This window comes from Lithobates pipiens, unplaced genomic scaffold (genome assembly GCF_037356315.1).
Source record: "Lithobates pipiens isolate NorthernLeopardFrog02 unplaced genomic scaffold, aLitPip1_a1.2 Scaffold_13, whole genome shotgun sequence".
NCBI lineage: Eukaryota > Metazoa > Chordata > Amphibia > Anura > Ranidae > Lithobates > Lithobates pipiens.
In genome coordinates this window covers 484,979,110-484,998,332 of record NW_027507718.1, presented here as the reverse complement: position 1 = coordinate 484,998,332, position 19,223 = coordinate 484,979,110, and the positions used below count along the sequence as shown (strand labels likewise).

Here is a 19,223-nt window from a genome sequence, read left to right as displayed (position 1 = left end):
AAGTTCACGCATGCTCAGAATCAAGCAGAAGGAGCCGCACTGGCTATTGAACTTCATTTTTCTCGGCTCATCATACGTCTTGTACGTCACCGCATTCTCATGTTCAGAATTGTTGGTCAACATTTGTGTGACCGTGTGTATGCAAGACAAGTTTGAACCAACAACCTTCTAACAAAAATCCACAGTTTTGTTGGCGGAAAATCCGATCGTTTGTACGGGGCATAAGCCTTTTTCTGACACTTGTTGCTTACAAGTTAAAATCAGTATTTTTTGCAAAAAAAATGACTTAGAACCCCCCAAACATTATATACACATATATATATATATATATATACATATATATATATATATATATATATATTTTTTTTTTTTTAGCAGAGACCCTACAGAATAAAATGGTGGTCATTTCAATATTTTATGTCACACTGTATTTGCGCAGCGGTCTTTCAAAGCTATTTTTGGGGAAAAAATAAACTTAATTGAATTAAAATAAAAACTAAACAGTAAAGTTAGCCCAATTTTTTTTGCATAATGTGAAAGACGATGTTACACCGAGAATCGTGATCTTTATTCTAAGCAAAAAAAAAATCATGATTGTCATTTTATCCAGAATCGTGCAGCTCTAATTGATTCTAAATGATTTATTTTTCAGATGAGAGCAGTACAGTACAGTCTTTGACTCTTGGATAATCAGCTGAATCTTTTTGCATTAACATTTTTCATTCTTTAAAAAAAGAAATGCACTACATATAAAAATTGAAACATATTGCAATAAATACAGTAAGGTACAAAAAAGTGAAATAAGATGATTCCCACTTGCTGTGTTTGGGTTGGATAGAGTAGGATCCATCAGAATCTCAGAATCGTAACCTAACAAATGAATCTAAAATAATTAAATTACTTTGCACGCGGCTCCAGTCTATATCGTCCAACCATCTCATTCCATTTCTCTTTGTGGGTTGGGTTAGCAAGGATATAGCCAATCTTCTGAAATAACTAAAGAATAACAGAACTTTGGAAAATACCAATTGATTCGGAACAACTATACAAAACGAATCTGAATATACGAAACAAATACCGAAAACAAATCATTCTAACATAATGAATATGACAAAACGAAATGATTTACCTAACAAATGAAAACAAAGCGCAATGCATTTTTCCATCGTGCACATCTCCAGCGGGTACAGCAGCTCATTCATATGAATGGGTGGCCATACCCACGACAATCATGGGAAAAAGGTCATGATGCCTTTTTTTTTTAAACCCTCTGCATGCTGTTCATACTCACTCAGTCACTATGAGATTAGTTCTCTGTATCCTGCAAAAAAAAACCTGGTTGATCCTGCTGCTCTCTATCTCCATCTTCTGTTAATGTCCCCAATTCAGCTAGGGATTTTTCAGCTGTGGTGCAACTTTGCACATGCTCAGTTTTAAGAGTTTCTATGCTGAGCATTTCCTCCTTATCACATCTGAGCAGCCCATGGGGCTATAGAGACACACATGTGAGTGCATACACAGTGGTAAATGACAACCTACTCCCTCCCTCCTCCTTCATGTCTACTAACCAGCTAAACAAGATGAGGTGGGATATTACATGTAGATTAATGGAAACTTAGCCTCCCTTTTATTCGAAGACACAGCCGGTGACTGGCAGAAATCCAACCACATCATGTTATTGCCAAAATTAATAAAAAAATTTATTTCAAATATATGTATGTATATCAACATGTTTACAACAATTTAAAACAGTTAATTGATATTAATTATTTTTGCTCTGTATTTCAAAGGCTGTTTTTATTTTTGTTTTGTTTTGAACACGTGACCAGCAGCAGAGGGCTAGAAGCTCCTCCTGCTTATGTTTCCCTGCAGACAGGCTAGGAAAGATCTGGGTCATGTGACAGCTGTATATAAAAAAGGTACTTAGAGTTTTTATTTTATTCAAATAATTACAGTGCCATCATCCATATACAGAAATAGAAGGGACGGTGTATATGTATATGTGTATTTAGAATCACTTTAAGAATGAATGGCACCCCTGCACTTATGCTAAAGAGCAGTGTGTTTTTGTGCAGGTCGGGAACGTGTGCTATTATTCCAAACTAGCACGTATGTGAAACATACCTCCCACCTTTTTGAGATGGGAATGAGGGACACCTTTCAGCAAAAGTATGCAGGAATAGGACACACCCCTTGCCACGCCCCCTTAAAGGAGACTTGTACAAAAAAAAGATTGGTTAAACCCACTAGTGCTTTTTTTTGCCACTACTATTCCTTTATATTGGCTTTTGGAATTTACAAATGCAGTAATTTAGAAATCCAGTGAAAGGTTTAGCGCTGAAAAACACTTTTTGATAGATAAAAAGTGCATTTGATATACAACTATATAGATCCAACTAAAATGAGAGATAAATGAGGAGGAATGAGGGACAAAGGGACATTGTTCCAAATCAGGCACAGTCCCTCGAAATCAGGGACAGTTTGGAGCTATGTGTGAATCAACCTAAATGTCCAATCCTTGACATCATTTGGTTGATACTTTGGCACACATACCCTGTTTCCCTGAAAATAAGTTCTACCCCAAAAATAAGACCTAGCATGATTTTCGAGGATGGCTGCAGTATAAGCCCTGCCCCGAAAATAGCCCTAGTTAAAGTCTCTATAAAACATATAATCTGTTGTAAAAAATAAAATAAAAAAATATATATATATATATATAATGTGCAGTGTGTCTCCTTGTGTAACTTTATTGTGGAAAATACCTTATTTACAGCACCGCTGGGCGCTCACGTGACCCACCGGAGATCTTCTCCTCTTCTCCCGGATGACGTCAGTGGCTCCTCCCTCTGCAATGCTCAGAGCAGGCTGACGTCAGCGGAATCTTGGCCCCTCCCTCTACAGTATTCGGAACGAGTAAAAAGAGCTCCGGCAGGTCACGTGAGCGCCCAGCAGTGCTGTAAATAAGGCATTTTCCACAATAAAGTTACGCAAGGAGACACACTATGCATTATATAATCTTTTCACAGAACGGATTACATAATTTTACAAGGACTTTAATCAAGGTTTTGGGAAGACAGAATTTCAGAATGCTGAGTCCGGACCTAAGAGGGGGACAAACCTTTAAAAAAAAAACATTTTATTGTTTTATTCCAGGTTTTTTAGAACATAGAGAGGGGTAAATTATACAGCACAAGCACTGCGCTATCATGCGTTAAAGCAGTGGTCTCCAAATTGCGGCCTTTGGTTGATTTTATCTGGCCCTTGGGGCACTATTTCATTCACTGACACCAACAAAGGGCACAGTTTTTCCCAATGACACGAACAATGGGGCCCAATAACACCAATGATGGGGGACCATTCCTTCCAATGACACCAACGATGGGGTACAATTCCTCCCAATGACACCAAAGATGGGGCACAATTCCACCCAATGACACCAAAGATGGGGCACAATTCCACCCAATGACACCAAAGATGGGGCACAATTCCACCTAATGACACCAACGATGGAGCACAATTCCACCCAATGACACCAACGATGGGGCACAATTCCACCCAATGACACCAAAGATGGGGCACAATTCCACCCAATGACACCAAAGATGGGGGCACAATTCCACCTAATGACACCAACGATGGAGCACAATTCCACCCAATGACACCAACGATGGGGCACAATTCCACCCAATGACACCAAAGATGGGGCACAATTCCACCCAATGGCACCAACGATGGGGCACAATTCCACCCAATGACACCAACGATGGGGCACAATTCCACCCAATGACACCAACAATGGGGCACAGTTCCAGCCTATGACACTAACGATGGGGCACAATTCCTCCCAATGACACCAAACATGGGGCACAATTCCACCGAATGCCAAAGATGGGGAACAATTCCACTCAATGACACCAACAATGGGACACAATTCCACCGAATGCCAAAGATGGGGCACAATTCCACCCAATGACACCAACGATGGGGCACAATTCCTCAGAAAGGGCATCAACAATGAGGCCCGATGACACCAGTGATGGGGCACAATTCCTGTCACTGACACCAACGATGGGGCATTGTTTACACCAACTGATGCTGGAACTTTTTCTACTCCCGATGTCCACAGTCCGGCCCCCCCAAAGTTTTAAAGGAAAGTAAACTGGCCCTTTGTATAATAAGTTTGGAGACCCCTGCTTTAAAGCATCAGGATATTTTTATTTTATTTTTCCAGAAGAAGATGACATGGCTGCATTTGAATAAATGTAAATCATTGTAAATACTGTAAATAAATAAGACATCCCCTTAAAATAAGCCCCAGTGCGTTTTTTGTAGCCAAAATTAATATAAGACTCTGTCTTATTTTCGGGGAAACACGGTACTGTGCCTCATCGCTGAAGTTCCCAAGAGACACCAGAAGCTGGCAGATGGTTACTTTGCAACGGTTAATAATGGCCATTTTACACGTCTATTTATCTGTTTGTTTATGTCCCTGTACAGTAAGTTAATTCACAAAATAGGCTTTATTATCCATTGTGTTTATTTTTCCTGTATAACTAATTTTTCTCCACGCAATTCTAGGAAATGATGCTGTTCAATAAGCAGTTATATATATCAGAATAAATGATTTCCCTCCCTCTGTTCAGTCTTAGCTGTCAATGATTTCAATTTTTTCTCGTAGTGTTTCTTCCCAATCGTTATCTCTCGGCACATGTAAATAGCTGCAATTTTTATTCCACAATGCCTGGATGTCGGCTGGGGGGTCGGGGGTAAGATCGGCTTGTAGAATGACTTCTGGAAATTTAGCAGCTGAAGCCGGAGCCAGACAACATCGGGGCCTGTTGATGGAAAATGAAAATAAAAAGCCTTTAACCCAATCACTGCCGGGGCCAATTTTGCATTTTATTTTTATTTTTTGGCACGCAGACCTGAAAATTACTTAAAACAACCAAAACATTCGATCTTTTCTGAAAGCAGAGCCCCTATGGAAGTTTTTTTTTTTATGTCACACGTTATTAGCGCAATCGTTTACGAAACACAACATTGCAGTAAAAAAATAAATGAAACACACAGCTCCGGAAGATTTACCCCCTTAATGACCCGGTTGTACGATGCTGTGCCCAAAAAAAAATTGATGCCCATTTTTTCCCACAAGTAGAGCTTTCTTTTGGTGGTATTTGATCACCTCTGTGGTTTTTATTTTTGAAAAAAAAAAAAGAAAAACAATATTTTTTATTTTCTGCTATAAAACATAAAAAATTAAAAAATAGAAAAAAAAAATCACATTTCTTCATCAATTTAGGTCTATGTGTATTCTGCTACATATTTTTGGTAAAAAAAATCCCAATAAGCGTATATTGGTTGGTTTGCATAAAAAAAGATATAGGGGGTTATTTACTAAAGAAAAATCCACTTTGTACGGAAAGTGCACTTGGAAGTAAAGTCACTGTAGATCCGAGGGGGACATGCAAGGAAAATAAAAAACAGCATTTTAGCTTGCATATGATTGGATGATAAAATCAGCAGAGCTTCCCCTCATTTCAAATCTACCTCTCAGATTTACAGCGACTGCACTTCCAAGTGCACTGAAAGTGCAAAGTGGATTTGCCTTTTCGTAAATAACCCCCATAGTGTCTACAAACTATGGGATATATTCATGGAATTTTTACTTATTTTTATTTTTTGACTGGTAATAGCAGCAATCAGCGACTTATAGCAGGACTGTGACATTGCAGTGGACAAATCGGACACTAAGTGACAGTATCAACATTTTTTGTGGGAACCAGTGACACCAATAGAGTGATCAGTGCTAAAAATATGCACTGTCACTGTACTAATGACACTGACAGGGAAGGGGTTAACATTAGGGGTGATGAAAAGGGTTAAATGTGTTCCTAGGGAGTGCTTGCTAACTGTGTAGGGGTGCATTTATTGTGGGAAGGCAGAGATCTGTGTTCTTGCATAGCAGAAACACAGGATTTCTACCTTCCCTTCTCAAAGAACCACAATCTGCCTGTGCACATAGGCAGACCACCGTTCTGTTAATTTCTGAAACGATCGGTGGGTCCTGGCAGACATCGGGTCACTGGACCCGCTGAATGGCTCCCGTTGTGTCCAATCCCAGTGGGAGCGGGTCACTGGCGGCGTGCGCCCCAGATCCGGAAATGTCAGATCACGTACTGATCTGTCACAGAGTGACTGCGTTACCTCAGTATATGTGCGGGGGGGGGGGGGGGGGGAGAGGTCGCTAAGTGGTTAACCACTTCCCTGATCACCTGCCTGCAATGTACTGCAAGCAGGTGGTGTACACACCGGCTTTGTACACAGCAGGAACCTCTTAGCAAGTCCAATGATTCACGGCTGGGACATGCCATCTGTTAGTTTTGCAGGGATGAGAAACTGAGAAAATCTCTCTCTCTGTCCCTTCTCTCATCCCTTTCTCTCTTCCTCCTTCTCTCCCTCTCTATCTTTTTCCCTCTCTCTCTTGCCTGTTCTCTCTCTCCCCCCTCTATATTTCTCTCTCTCCCCCCTCTCTCTCCCCCCTTCTCTCTCTCTCTCCCACCCCCTCCTCTTCTCTCTCTCTCTCTCTCTCCCCTCTTATCTCCGTCTCCCCCTCTTCTCTTCCTCCCCCCTCTTCTCTCACTCCCCCTCTCTTCTCTCACTCCCTCCTCCCTCTTCTCTCCCCATTCCCCTTCTCTCTCTCACTCCCCCTCTTCTCTCTCTCCCTGCCCCTCTTCTCTCTCTCCCTCCCCCTCTTCTCTCTCTCCCTCCCCCTCTTCTCTCTCTCCCTCCCCCTCTTCTCAATCTCTCCCCCCTCTTCGCTCTCTCCCTCCCCCCCTCTCTCTCTCTCCCCCCTCTTCTTTCTCTCTCTCCCCCTCCTCTTCTCTCTCTCCAGCTCTCTCTCCCCCTCTTCTCTCTCTCTCTCTCCCCCCTCTACTCTCTCTCCCCCTCTTCTCTCTCTCTCCCCCTCTTCTCTCTCTCTCCCCTTCTCTCTCCCCCTCTCCTCTCTCTTCCCCCCCTCTTTTCTCACTCCCCCCTCTTCTCTCCCCACCCCCCCTTCTCTCCCTCCCCCTCTTCTCTCTCTCTCTCTCCCTCCCCCTCTTCTCTCTCCAACCCCCTCTTCTCTCTCTCCCCCCCACTTCTCTCTCTCCCCCTCGTCTCTCTCTCTCTCTCCCTCTTCTCTCTCCCCCTCGTCTCTCTCTCTCCCCCTTCTCTCTCTCCCCCTCTTCTCTCTCTCCCCCCCCTCTTCTCACTCCCCCCTCTCTCTCCCCCCCCCCCCTCTCTCCCCCCTCTTCTCTCTCTCTCTCCCCCTCTTCTCTCTCTCCCTCTTCTGTCTTACTCCCCCTTCTCTTTCCCCCCTCTTCTCTCTCTCCACCCCCCTTCTCTATCTCCCTCTCTCTCCTTCTCCCCCTTGTTTGATGTCTGGAGATCTGGTGACCCGATTTGATGTTGGAGTCTTCACTGCTGATCAACTAAGACGAGCATCGAGAGTAACCCTGTACCCATCTGCTGTATCTATGACTCCTGTAATGGGGGTCATATAAATCTGGTGAGTAGCCTGTGTGGTTGGTGTTGGTGAAGGAAGACTTTGAGATACCTGATTGTCGGATCCATGAGATCAGATGCACCACTGAAACCATTTGATGAGAGTTTTTTGAACTTTTCACTTTTTAACAACATCTTTATTAAGTTTTTTTGGACACTGCACTTTATATTTGTCACCTACTGGAAACACTAGTTGGCAACTTTTGTTTATTAGCACTTTATAGTATATTCATGTAATTGTATTTCACATTGTATTGTATTTTTTTGCATAACCAATTCACTGGGGACCTCTAGTGGTCGTTCATGTTATTGCACTCTTTGCACTTTTTTGTTTATGTTGTATTATAGGGTGCACGGTTCACTACCAATTTTTCATTTATTAGGTTTAAACCTCAAAACGAGCAGCCCCTAAACCAATATTACAATCATATATATTTGCGCAGGTAAAGGGAATAACATTAAGTGTACGCCCCCATTTATTTTATATATATATATATACTATATACATCTATATATATATATATATATATATATATATATATATATATATATTATATATATATATACATATATATATATATATATATATATATATATATATATATATATATATATATATATATACACACCATATATATATCATATATATATATAGATAGATAGATAGATAGATAGATAGATAGATAGATAGATAGATAGAAGCTCATTTCATTTTTTACCTGGCAATTTTTGCGGAGTTGTACAGAATCCTCTCCTGTACTGAGATTAATTTAATTTCATACGGTGAGCTTCTTACAGTGTGCATTAGAAGCTGCAGCAAGTCAGACAGAGCCAACACCATTTTTCTGGCAGAAGTATATCCAGCATCACCCAGCCTTTTCCGCCCCAACTTTATTGTCCCTGGGCCACCACTTTAATTAATTGGCTTTAACATTAATAAGCCTAATAAACTTTTTTTTGTTAAATGAAGCTTCTCAAAAGATCTGGGATACTCAGCATTCTCTTGATTTTGCTGGGAGGATTGTGACTAGGTGTAAGGTATACTTTTTACTTTTCTCTACAGGTGCTCTTTTTTTTGTAATGCTCCGTACAGTTGTAATGTTGCAATTGCACATGGAGAGGTGGGCCATTGCTAGAGTGTTAGACTGGGTTCACACTCATGCGGTCTGCTGCATCGCATGTCATTTGTGCAGGAATCGCACCGGATTCCTGTACAACTGACATGCAAATTCAGTGCATTAAGAATTGAGCCATACATTATGTATGGTTCAATTTGCACTGGATCCGCACCAAAAACACGCAGGGCCCTTTTTTTGTCCGCACTGGAACCTGGTGTTCAGACCCATGCAATTCAATTCCACTTTTTTCCACGGTTCGTATTTGGGGGCGTCATTAACTTTATTGTGATACCTGCAGTGGTGTGAACTACCTGCGATTCTGATGCGGTGCGGGAACCGCACAGGAATCGCTGCGGTTCCCACACTTCATCAATGTGAACCGGGCCTTACTGCAAGATCTCCTTATTGTGTGGAATATCTGACTGTGTGGAAGAAAACCTGAACGAATCGCTGGACCATTGTTACAACCTGCTGTCTTCCCTTATTAATATAATAACCATTATGAATGCTATAAATGTGAAATACTTGTTCTGGTTGCTGTCGGTTTGTTGGTAATGGTAGAACACCCCAACCGCAGAGTGGGGGCAGAGCTGGTAATGGTTCTCCTCCCAGCAACGTTTAATCGTCCTTATAATGTCTTCATCCTTAATGGAGCAGGATGTCATCATTCCCTGCAGCTGTGGAAGATTGGAACACGATACAGAATATCAGTGAAGAAAAATAACTGGTCGCAGCAAACACGTTTGTTTCAAAATTAGTAGTGGAGTTCTGCTTAATAAAAAAAAAAAAAATTGAAGTCAGTAGCTACAAACACTGCACTGCTGACTTAATAATCGGACACTTACCTGTCTCAGGGTCCAGCGATGCGAGGGAATAAAGCCTCGCTCGTCTCCCCCTCCTCTCTGCGGCACCAGCATTGTCACTGTGGGCGCCTGGCTATGGCTTCACAGCCGGGCACGCACTGCGCATACGCAAGCCACACTGTGACTGGCTGGGCAATCATCTGGGACCTGTGACTCTCCCCCCCACCCCAAAAAAATTACATGCCAAATGTGGCATGTCAGGGGGTCACCTTCCCTTAAAATGCAAGTTCCATTTTTTGGGTGGAACTCCGCTTTAAGGCTGGGTTCCCACTGCTGTACGGAGTGGCTCACAGCAGGGGTCCGGTATGTCCCTGTTCACCGGTTCAGGTCCGATTTCGGTCTGCGCTTTTGGCTGAATTTGGACCTGAAACAGGACAGAAGACCCACAGGACTCTTGTGCAGTTTGCACCAGAGTCGCTCCGGAGATGTGTAAACCGGCTCCATAGAGAGTCAGTCACAATCTCCTGACATGCAAATTGGATGCAGGGCAAAGGCACATCCAATTCGCAATAGTGTGAACCTAGCCTTAAAGCCCAACTGGGATATGTGAAAATCCTCCCTTGCAGTAGGGGGGTGTGCTTGCACTGTAAGGGTTCTCTGCTCATCTAGTCTAGGCAGGGTTGGACTGGGCCAGGGGGCAACTGCCCCCCAAGCTACTCTGATGCTCCGTAAAAAGGCTGCACCACTTCCTTCACAGACATGTCTAAAGGCTTCCTGGTTGAAGAATAAAACGTCCCTGCCGCTGTCCTACTTAGTGTAGGATGAGGATGAGGACAGAGCGCAGGCCGCACCCCCTGGATGGTGTATGCCCTGTTCAAGAAAAGGCAGGCTCCGTGCTCCACTGGAGGCTCTCCTCCCCAGCCCCTACCACGTCGCCCCGACTCTGCCCTGTGGCCCCCGGACGGCCAGTTAGTGGACTTGGAGTCGGTTTAGCATGCGCTGCCCAGCCCGACTCACATGCTGAGCAGAGAGTACCTGGAGCAGAGCTTCAGCCTGGGATGGGAGGCAGGGAAGAGGGAGAGCGGGAGAGGGGCAGAGTTACTGCACAATGGGCCTATGGGTTGTACTTGCCTCCTGGGCTAAAAGTTGCCAGTCAGCCTCTGAGTCTAGGAGAGAGTAGAAGCACTTTAACTTACCTTATCCTTTATCAAAGGATTACCCTTTAAAAGAGGTTACATGTGCAGTGATGAAACGCATCAGTGGCGGGGCTTGTGATGTTATTGCGTCATCCTAGGAAGCATACGATCACTATAGCTCCTAACTGTCCCTGATTTGGAGAAATGTCCCTCTGTCCCTCTTTCCTCCTCATTTGTCCCTCATTTTGGTCTGATCTATATAGATGTATATAAAATGCACTTTTTATCTATCAAAAAGTGTTTTCCAGCACTAAACCTTTCATCTGATTTCTAAATTGTTGTGTTTGTAAATTCCAAAACCAATATAAAGGAATAGTAGTGGTAAAAAAAAGCACTAGTGGGTTTAACCAATCTTGTTTTTTTGTACAATTCTCCTTTAAGGGGGCGTGGCCAGGGGTGTGTCCTATGCCTGCATACTTTTGCTGATAGGTGTCCCTTGTTCCCATCTCAAAAAAGTTGGGAGGTATGCAATCACCCAGGAGGGCAGTAGGGCCGAGGACTTGCGGATGATTCTGTGACCCCAGGGATGGATCTGTATATGCCAAAGTTCATCACCTGTATGCACCAGGGCTAGTGCATTTTTAAATGTGAGTGGAACAGTTGCATGTTTTTTAAATAATGTTACGCTTACAGTACTACACTATGTTAGTTCCTTCTTTACCCATATGTTGTCATCATCTATTAGAGACCACACTTGCAGGAGCCCACTGATGGGAGCTTAAGAAGACATCTTGGATTGTGGCCCCAAGAGGGGAATGTGCTACTAGGCCTAATTGGGGGCCATTCTGGGAGGTGAGCGCATAGTGTGACTGGTGGAGGGTCCACTTGGTGTTTATCACTTATTAGCCATTTATTCAAAGTTGGATACCTTACGGATTGCACCTGTTCGCAAGAATATTGCACTTATTATATGGACTTTGTTTTATTTGTTTACAAGTGTCAAGTGTAATATTTATTACTCCCACTAGGGGTCACTGTTGTGCACTTATTGTTTATATTGTTAGTGAAGCATCATGTGTGTGTGATTTGGGGTAGGTTTGGGGTTTCCCTTGGCAGAGGGCACTTCCCCATGCTCCAGTGGTGGGCTGTCCCTTGGCATCATCACATACATTTCAGGGCTTCCCCTCTGTTTTGGTTCAGAATTTTGGATTTCCCTTATTTTCAGTTCTACTGACAGCATTCACCAGGACAAATACAGGAGGGTGAATCTCCCAAGTGGGTACAAAATATAAAAACTTGAGGGGATCTAACCTTTCCACATGAGAACCAAGACTAAAAAAGAAAAGATTTGGCTTTGGATACATTTAATAGGAATCCACCAGGGGAATGATATATAGAAAACAAACTATATTACAGAAAAAAGTACTTTTTGTTGTTTATTCTAGATAATATAGGGTCCAGATTTAAAGCGGTATTAAACCCCAAACCAAAAATGTAATACATTGCAGCTTACCAATCATTAGATGTGATGGCTGCATTCATTTTTTTTTTGATTTTTTGTTTTCACCTGCTGTATCACACCTCCCCCACCCTGGATGAAGGAGAACAGGGGGCACCTTTGGACAGCAGCATTGTTAATCTGGGGGGAGCTAATACTTTATAAGCAGTTGAAAAACAGCTTTGGTCCTTTTGGGATAAAGGTTTTTACATAGATTAAAAAAACTGATCATTGTAAGCACCCATGTCAGTGGTAAATTATTTGTCTCAACCCTTTAACTTCTACATTTGCAGGACAGCTTGTTTTGTTGAAAAACAACAGACTTACTGCCTGAATCGCCAGGTAAAAATAAAGCAAAGAAAGCCTAAAAAAGCAAACAAATTCAGCCATCACATCTAAGAATTAGGCTAAATATAATAAATGTTTGCTTTTGTGGACAAGCTAAAAACCAGAACGTTGGTAACCCAGTGGGGTTGATTTACTAAGGAAAATAGATTGTGCACTTTGGAAGTGCAATTGCTCCAGAGCTTAGTAAATGAGGAAAAGCTCTGCTGAGTTCTATCATCCAACTATGTGCAAGTAAAAAGGTTTTTTTTTTTTAAACTTTTTTTTATTTTCCTTGCATGTGATTGGATATTCTTTGCAAAGTGAAGCTTCACCTCATTTACTAAGCTCTGGAACAACGGCTCTTGCAAAGTACACGCTCTAGTTGCCTTTTGTAAATCAACCCCAATATCTAAAACTGAATCCATAGTGATTAAATAACAAAACCGTCTAATTAAAAAGCTTGTAATCTACCTTTTTGTGAAGCTCTGCTGGTAATCTGAGTTGTTTCTTAGCGTTGAATTCTTCCATCATGGCTTTAATTGTTCCACTGTCCCCATCAGCAATTAGCCACAATATCCTTTCCACGTTGTAAGGCTCCTGCAAATGTAAAACATGAATTATTGTTCTGTTTACTAGACCAAGAACATTGTCAGTCAAAAGACATTTGGCTTCTTTTGTTTCAGGATTAATCAGTTTTAGCAGCAAGACTGCCCTACAGTATGTGCAAAATATGAATTGCATTCTGCTATTTCTCCACTAGATGTCAGCACTGACCAGATTTTTTTTTTTTCTTCAAGGTATGTGCTTAGTACAGGCATACCCCACTTTTAAGTACACAATGGGGTTTATTTACTAAAGCTGGAAAGTGCAGCCTGGAAGCTGATTGGTTTCTATGTAGAAGTGAACCTGATTTTGCACTTTCCAGCTTTAGTAAATAAACCCCATTGTGTACTTAAAAGTGGGGTATGCCTGTAGTTATATTGATCCATCTTGGACCAATCTAAGTATACAGTATATGTGCCATACCTGGAAGATAGATCTGCTGCGGGTGCCAAAAGCTAACAATACCCCAAAAGCAGCTCACAAAATGCAGTGCTTTTGCCTGAACCAAATTGCATGGGTATGAAAATCGCACTGCACAGAATTGCATTTGATTGCACAAGAGTGCAATTCTTGTGCGATTCACATGTGATGGGACAGTGTGAACTGGAGCTGAAAGTGTCTGAAAACCTTAACCTTAACATTGAACTTTTCTTATTGGCTCCCTTTTTTTTTTTTTTTTTTTTTTTTTTTTTTTTTTTTTTTTTTAGTTTTCAAAAAGCTTTATTGAAAATAAGAAATGAAGTACAGAGTAGGGCATGAAAGAAAACATTATTGGCTCCCTTTTTATCTGTTAAATATACCAGTGAAAGCATTTTGTTACATCTGTTGGATAATATCACTTGATCCTGTCAATATTGAGCCTAAGTTCACATATGTGCGATCTCAGACATTGCATGTGATTCGCACCCACACAGCAGGTGCCGATCACATGCGATGTCTGTGCAGAGCGAGTTCAGCCATGCAGTTGAACCCGCATTGGACTTGCACCAAAATAGTTCAGGGACTGCACTAGAATTGGATCGCATGGGTGTGCTCACTCATGTGATCCGATTCATGTGCGAGTTCACAGTTTGCACTGCAAAATGTGAACCGATCTGGGGGTGTCATTAACGATGTATTGATACCCACATCATTGTGTGAACTGTGAACTACATCAGCGTGAATTGCCTGCGAGAGCGATGCGATGTGGGAACCGATGCTGAAATCGCGCTGGTTACCGCATCGCACATATTTGTGAACCTAGTAGGCTCAAGGCTGTCCTATGCATACTTCCTCTGTTAGCTCAAGAAATTAGCCATCCTAGTTTTTATCTTTTCACTACAGAATAATTAGTGTCTATGGGGGTTATTTACTAAAGGAAAATCTACTTTGCACTACAAGTGCACTTGGAAGTAAAGTCGCTGTAGATCCGAGAGGTACATGCAAGGAAAATAAAAAACAGCATTTTAGCTTGCACATGATTGGATGATAAAATCAGCAGAGCTTCCCCTCATTTCAGATCTACCCCTTAGATTTACAGCGACTGCACTTCCAAGTGCACTTTGCACTTGTAGTTCAAAGTGGATTTGCCATTCGTCAATAATCCCGTGTCAACCATTCTCAGCCAAGGGTTCCAGCAGAGGTTGATAGGAGTTCCTTGAGCTGATTGCCCTCCCTTCTGATGGTACCTTCATAGCAGTACCGGAACTATCAGGGTCACAAAGGTAGCACTTGCAACCAGGCTCTGGAGTTCCGCCACTGTGTGTCCACAGCTGCAGTTGCAGTTGGTAAGCAGAGTGTCTATCCAGCTTGAGCACTGACAAACTCCCCCCCCCCCCCCCCCCGGAGTTTGATCTACTCCTCCCGCCCCCCTCTCCTCCTGTGTGTGCTCACAGCCCTGCCAACATTCCATTCCCTGCAGAGCTGTGCTCAGAAATGATGAGTAGGTGGTGGGAAAGCCCAGCAGCTGCAACTACATTGTGGAGTATGAGCTTTTGGTGAGCCGAGACCCCCTTACACCAGAGTTCCTCTTTACATTAGGGTCCACAGAGCTCCCCCTTACAGTGAACTTCTTCAGACTCTGATGTAAGGGGGGGGGGGGCTCTGCAGAATGCAAGTTCAGATGTAAAGGGGAACTCTGCGGGTCTGCTGCGGGACATGTGAAGGAGTCACACTGTGGGACCATAATGAAGGGCCCTGCTAAGGGAGTAAAGACTCCAGAGATCAGTGGGAAGGCCCTTGGGATCAGAGGTCAAGGGCGCCCTTCATGGTTTCTTGCACCAGGGCCCCGAAGGTTGCTCTTCTTCATAGCTCCAGGTCCATCACCACTTGGCTGAGTCAGTAGCATGACACCAATGATCTTTTAGCTGTCAGTAAGGGTGTCATTGTAGTAGAGCTGAACGATTAATCATTAAGAATCAAAATCGCGATTTTTTCCCTTACTGATCTTCAAAACAGCTTTTCACGATTCTTTCTAAGTGCAGAGAGCTCTCAAAGCTGAAGAAAAATAAATCCAGGCAGCCTGCCAAGTTTTATCACAACATTGCAGATAAGTATATAGAAAGTAACATTTCTTCTTAGATCAACAGAATGAACTTCTGCCTGTAGATGAGGGCAGATTAACCACTTAAAACCCTTTTCACAGCAGCGGTCTTCCAAACACAATTTATTTAAAAAAAAATACAGTTTAAGGAATTTAAAAAAAACGAAACAGCAAAGTTAGCCCAATTTTTTTGTATAATGTGAAAGATGATGTTACGCCGTGAGAATCGTGATCTTTATTCTGAGCAAAAAAATAGATTCTCATTTTAGCCAAAATCATTCAGCTCTACATTGTAGCCACCATTCTAAGAGGAGCATTCTTCCCACTGACCACCAATGGAAGAGGAATTTTTCTAACAGACCCAATTGACTATTCCTACCAAGGGTTCCTTGAAACCTAAAAAAAAATATTTCACTGATTCCTCTGGGAGTGAAAGTTTGAGAAAAGCGGCTCTATAATGTAGCGATGAAGAGGGTGGAAGATGTTGGATTGTTTAGTAAAAGACAACTGGGCCGGGCTGACACCACTCAGTCCACAAAGATGCTGCGTGTTGTCATCTCACAACAGGAATTAGGAGCTGAGAGCAGGGGCATTGCTAGGGGCCAAAAAGACCAGGGGCTTCAGCCCAAAGACTGAGCCCAGCACCGGGGAGGGGTGAGGGGGGTGTTACCTACCTGACACACACTGACCTACCTGACATACACTGACCATTACACTCACCTACCTGACATACACTGACCATTACACTCACCTACCTGACATACACTGACCATTACACTCACCTACCTGACACACACTGACCATTACACTCACCTACCTGACACACACTGACCATTACACTCACCTACCTGATATATACACTGACCATTACACTCACCTATCTGACACACACTGACCATTACACTCACCTACCTGACACACACTGACCATTACACTCACCTACCTGACATACACTGACCATTACACTCACCTACCTGATATATACACTGACCATTACACTCACCTATCTGACACACACTGACCATTACACTCACCTACCTGACACACACTGACCATTACACTCACCTACCTGATATATACACTGACCATTACACTCACCTATCTGACACTCACTGACCATTACACTCACCTACCTGACATACACTGACCATTACACTCCCCTACCTGACACACACTGACCATTACACTCACCTACCTGACACACACTGACCATTACACTCACCTACCTGACACACTGACCATTACACTCACCTACCTGACACACACTGACCATTACACTCACCTACCTGACACACACTGACCATTACACAAGAGAAAGAGAGATAGAGACCTTTAATCTTCTCTTCTGTCCCAGCTAGCCACCACGGCCATTATTCTATTCTCCTGCTGGCTGCTTTAGGTATAAACATAGTGTGACGGACTCTGGAGGGAGAAGGGGGCATCACCACGCCAACTTCATACAAGTAGAAATCGAGCACCACCACTGTTCTCCTGCTGCTTTTCTCGGGCAGAATATCACTCCGCCAGTAACAGTGCAGTGGGCGGCACCACAATGGCCGTATCACACACAAGGTTAAATGCGGCTGCCGCCACTGCTGTACATCCTTTCTCCCTTTCTCAAAGCTGGACCCGCTTAGACATTTGATGCTATTGACCCCACATCCCACATTCGGGGGCTCCAGCCTCAATAGCCACCCCTTAATGATGCCTATGGCTGGGAGAATTTCTGCAGATCAACAGGTATTTTTTGTACTTGCAGGGTCTTTAACGACTTGAGCACCTGTCTGTAGTACCCCTTCATACAGGGTCATTTCCAGTTTTCATTGATAGTTTGACAATTACACTGTTATGCCACCCATATTCATTTTGTATACATTTTTTGTATAGATAGAGCTTTTTTGGGGGGGTATTTAATAACACTATTTTTTTATATATCCTCTTAACGACTTGCCGACGGCGCATGGCGATGTACGTGGGCAGAATGGCATGGACAGGCCAATGGGTGTACAGGTAGGTCCCTTTAAACTTGCCGCCATGCCATTGCGTGTGCCCCGACGGCGGCGCACGTGCACGCCGGTCGGGACCTTTGTTAGTCCGAACGCGGGTCCCACGGACTCGATCACCACAGGGATACCCATGATCCTCTCACAGGGACGAAAGAACTAATGTAAACAAGCATCTCCACATTCTGCCTAGTGACAGTGTCACTGATCACAGCTCCGTGTGATCGGGAGCAGAGATCAGTGAAGTGTCGCACACAGCCACGCCCCCCCCCCCCCCCACAGTTAGAATCACTCCCCAGGACATACTTAACCCTTATCCTGCCCCCTAGTGGTTAACCCCTTCACTGCCAGTGTCATTTACACAGGAATCACTGCATTTGTATAGCACTGATTGCTGTATAAATGGCAATGGTCCCAAAAATGTGTCAAAAATGTCCGATATGTCCGCCATAATGTCGCAGTCATGATAAAAATCGCTGATCTCCGCCATTACTAGTAAAAAAAAAATAATAATAAAAATGCAATAAACTATCCCCTATTTTGTAAACGCTATAACTTTTGCGCAAACCAATCAATAAGCGCTTATTGCGATTTTTTTTTTACCAAAAATATGTAGAAGAATACGTATCGGCCTAAACTGAGGAAAAAAACTTTTTTTATATATATTTTTGGGACATATTTATTATAGCAAAATTTTTCAAAATTGTCGCTCTTTTTTTGTTTATAGCGCAAAAAATAAAAACCGCAGAGGTGATCAAATACCACCAAAAGAAAAGAAATCTCTATTTGTGGGAAAAAAAGGGCGTCAATTTTGTTTGGGAGCACGACCGCGCAATTGTCAGTTAAAAGGACGAATCACAAAAAAATCACTGGTCTTTGGCCTGCAAAATGGTGCAGGGCTTAAGTGGTTAAACTTAAACTGCAGAAAGATATAAAAGACAAAAGTTAAAGTGTTACTAAACCCACAACAGTAAAATTCATCTGTATATGCAGTAAAGCATGTTTGTTATACTCACTGTAGAACCTAAGGGGTTAATCCTCCACATTGTGTAAAAAAGCTGTTTTATCCTGTATTTCTGATCCTCATCTTCTTTTACTTTCCCCAAATGATAGAACAGAGCCTTGGGGTACTCTGCACATGCTCAGTTTGGTTTTGGTGTGTATTACTAGAGAACTTTTTTTTGGGAGAGTGCATGTGATCAGCATAGAGCCAATCAGCACTATCCAGACAGAGGGTCAGGGGTTCTGCAGGTCAGTCAGAGGAAAATGAAGACTCCTCATGCAAGCTTCAACCAGACACTGATAGAAGTCCCAAGACTGCTATATACTGCTGATGAGGTATTTAGAAGTTTATATTTACTGAAATAACTGCACCTCCATGTTCTGTGTAGTGTGAGAGACCAGATATAGTGAATGCAGGGTCCTGAGTTTAGTAACACTTTAATGCATCACTGTAATCAGTAACACATCCATAAATGCATTTTAACTGAACACACTGTAGGTACCTATATCTGATTCTATCAGTCTTCTGCAGTCCCTGTACAGCACAGCTCAGACCAAAGGTGGAAGAAGCAGCAAAGCGGGCAATCAGATGTATTGCAAGTAGGATACTGATAGGAGGAGAAAGCAGAGTGACAGAGAGATGGGCTCATCTGTCTGCTGCTTCTCCTTT

The 19,223-nt window shown here is 42.8% G+C and overlaps 1 protein-coding gene across 2 annotated transcripts in view; it reads right to left on the bottom strand.

The window, feature by feature from the left end:
• Positions 1–626: 626 nt before the first annotated feature.
• The window catches only part of THNSL2 (threonine synthase like 2), a 39,224-nt gene continuing 20,627 nt past the window's right edge, over positions 627–19,223 (bottom strand). For both annotated transcript variants that reach the window (XM_077477992.1, XM_077477991.1), the window contains 3 exons: positions 12,896–13,021; positions 9,186–9,337; positions 627–4,835 (listed from right to left, as the gene is read on the bottom strand). In XM_077477992.1, the coding sequence (XP_077334118.1) occupies positions 4,646–4,835; positions 9,186–9,337; positions 12,896–13,021 (468 nt within the window). In that variant the 3' untranslated portion in view covers positions 627–4,645. The remainder of the gene's footprint in view (positions 4,836–9,185; positions 9,338–12,895; positions 13,022–19,223) is intronic.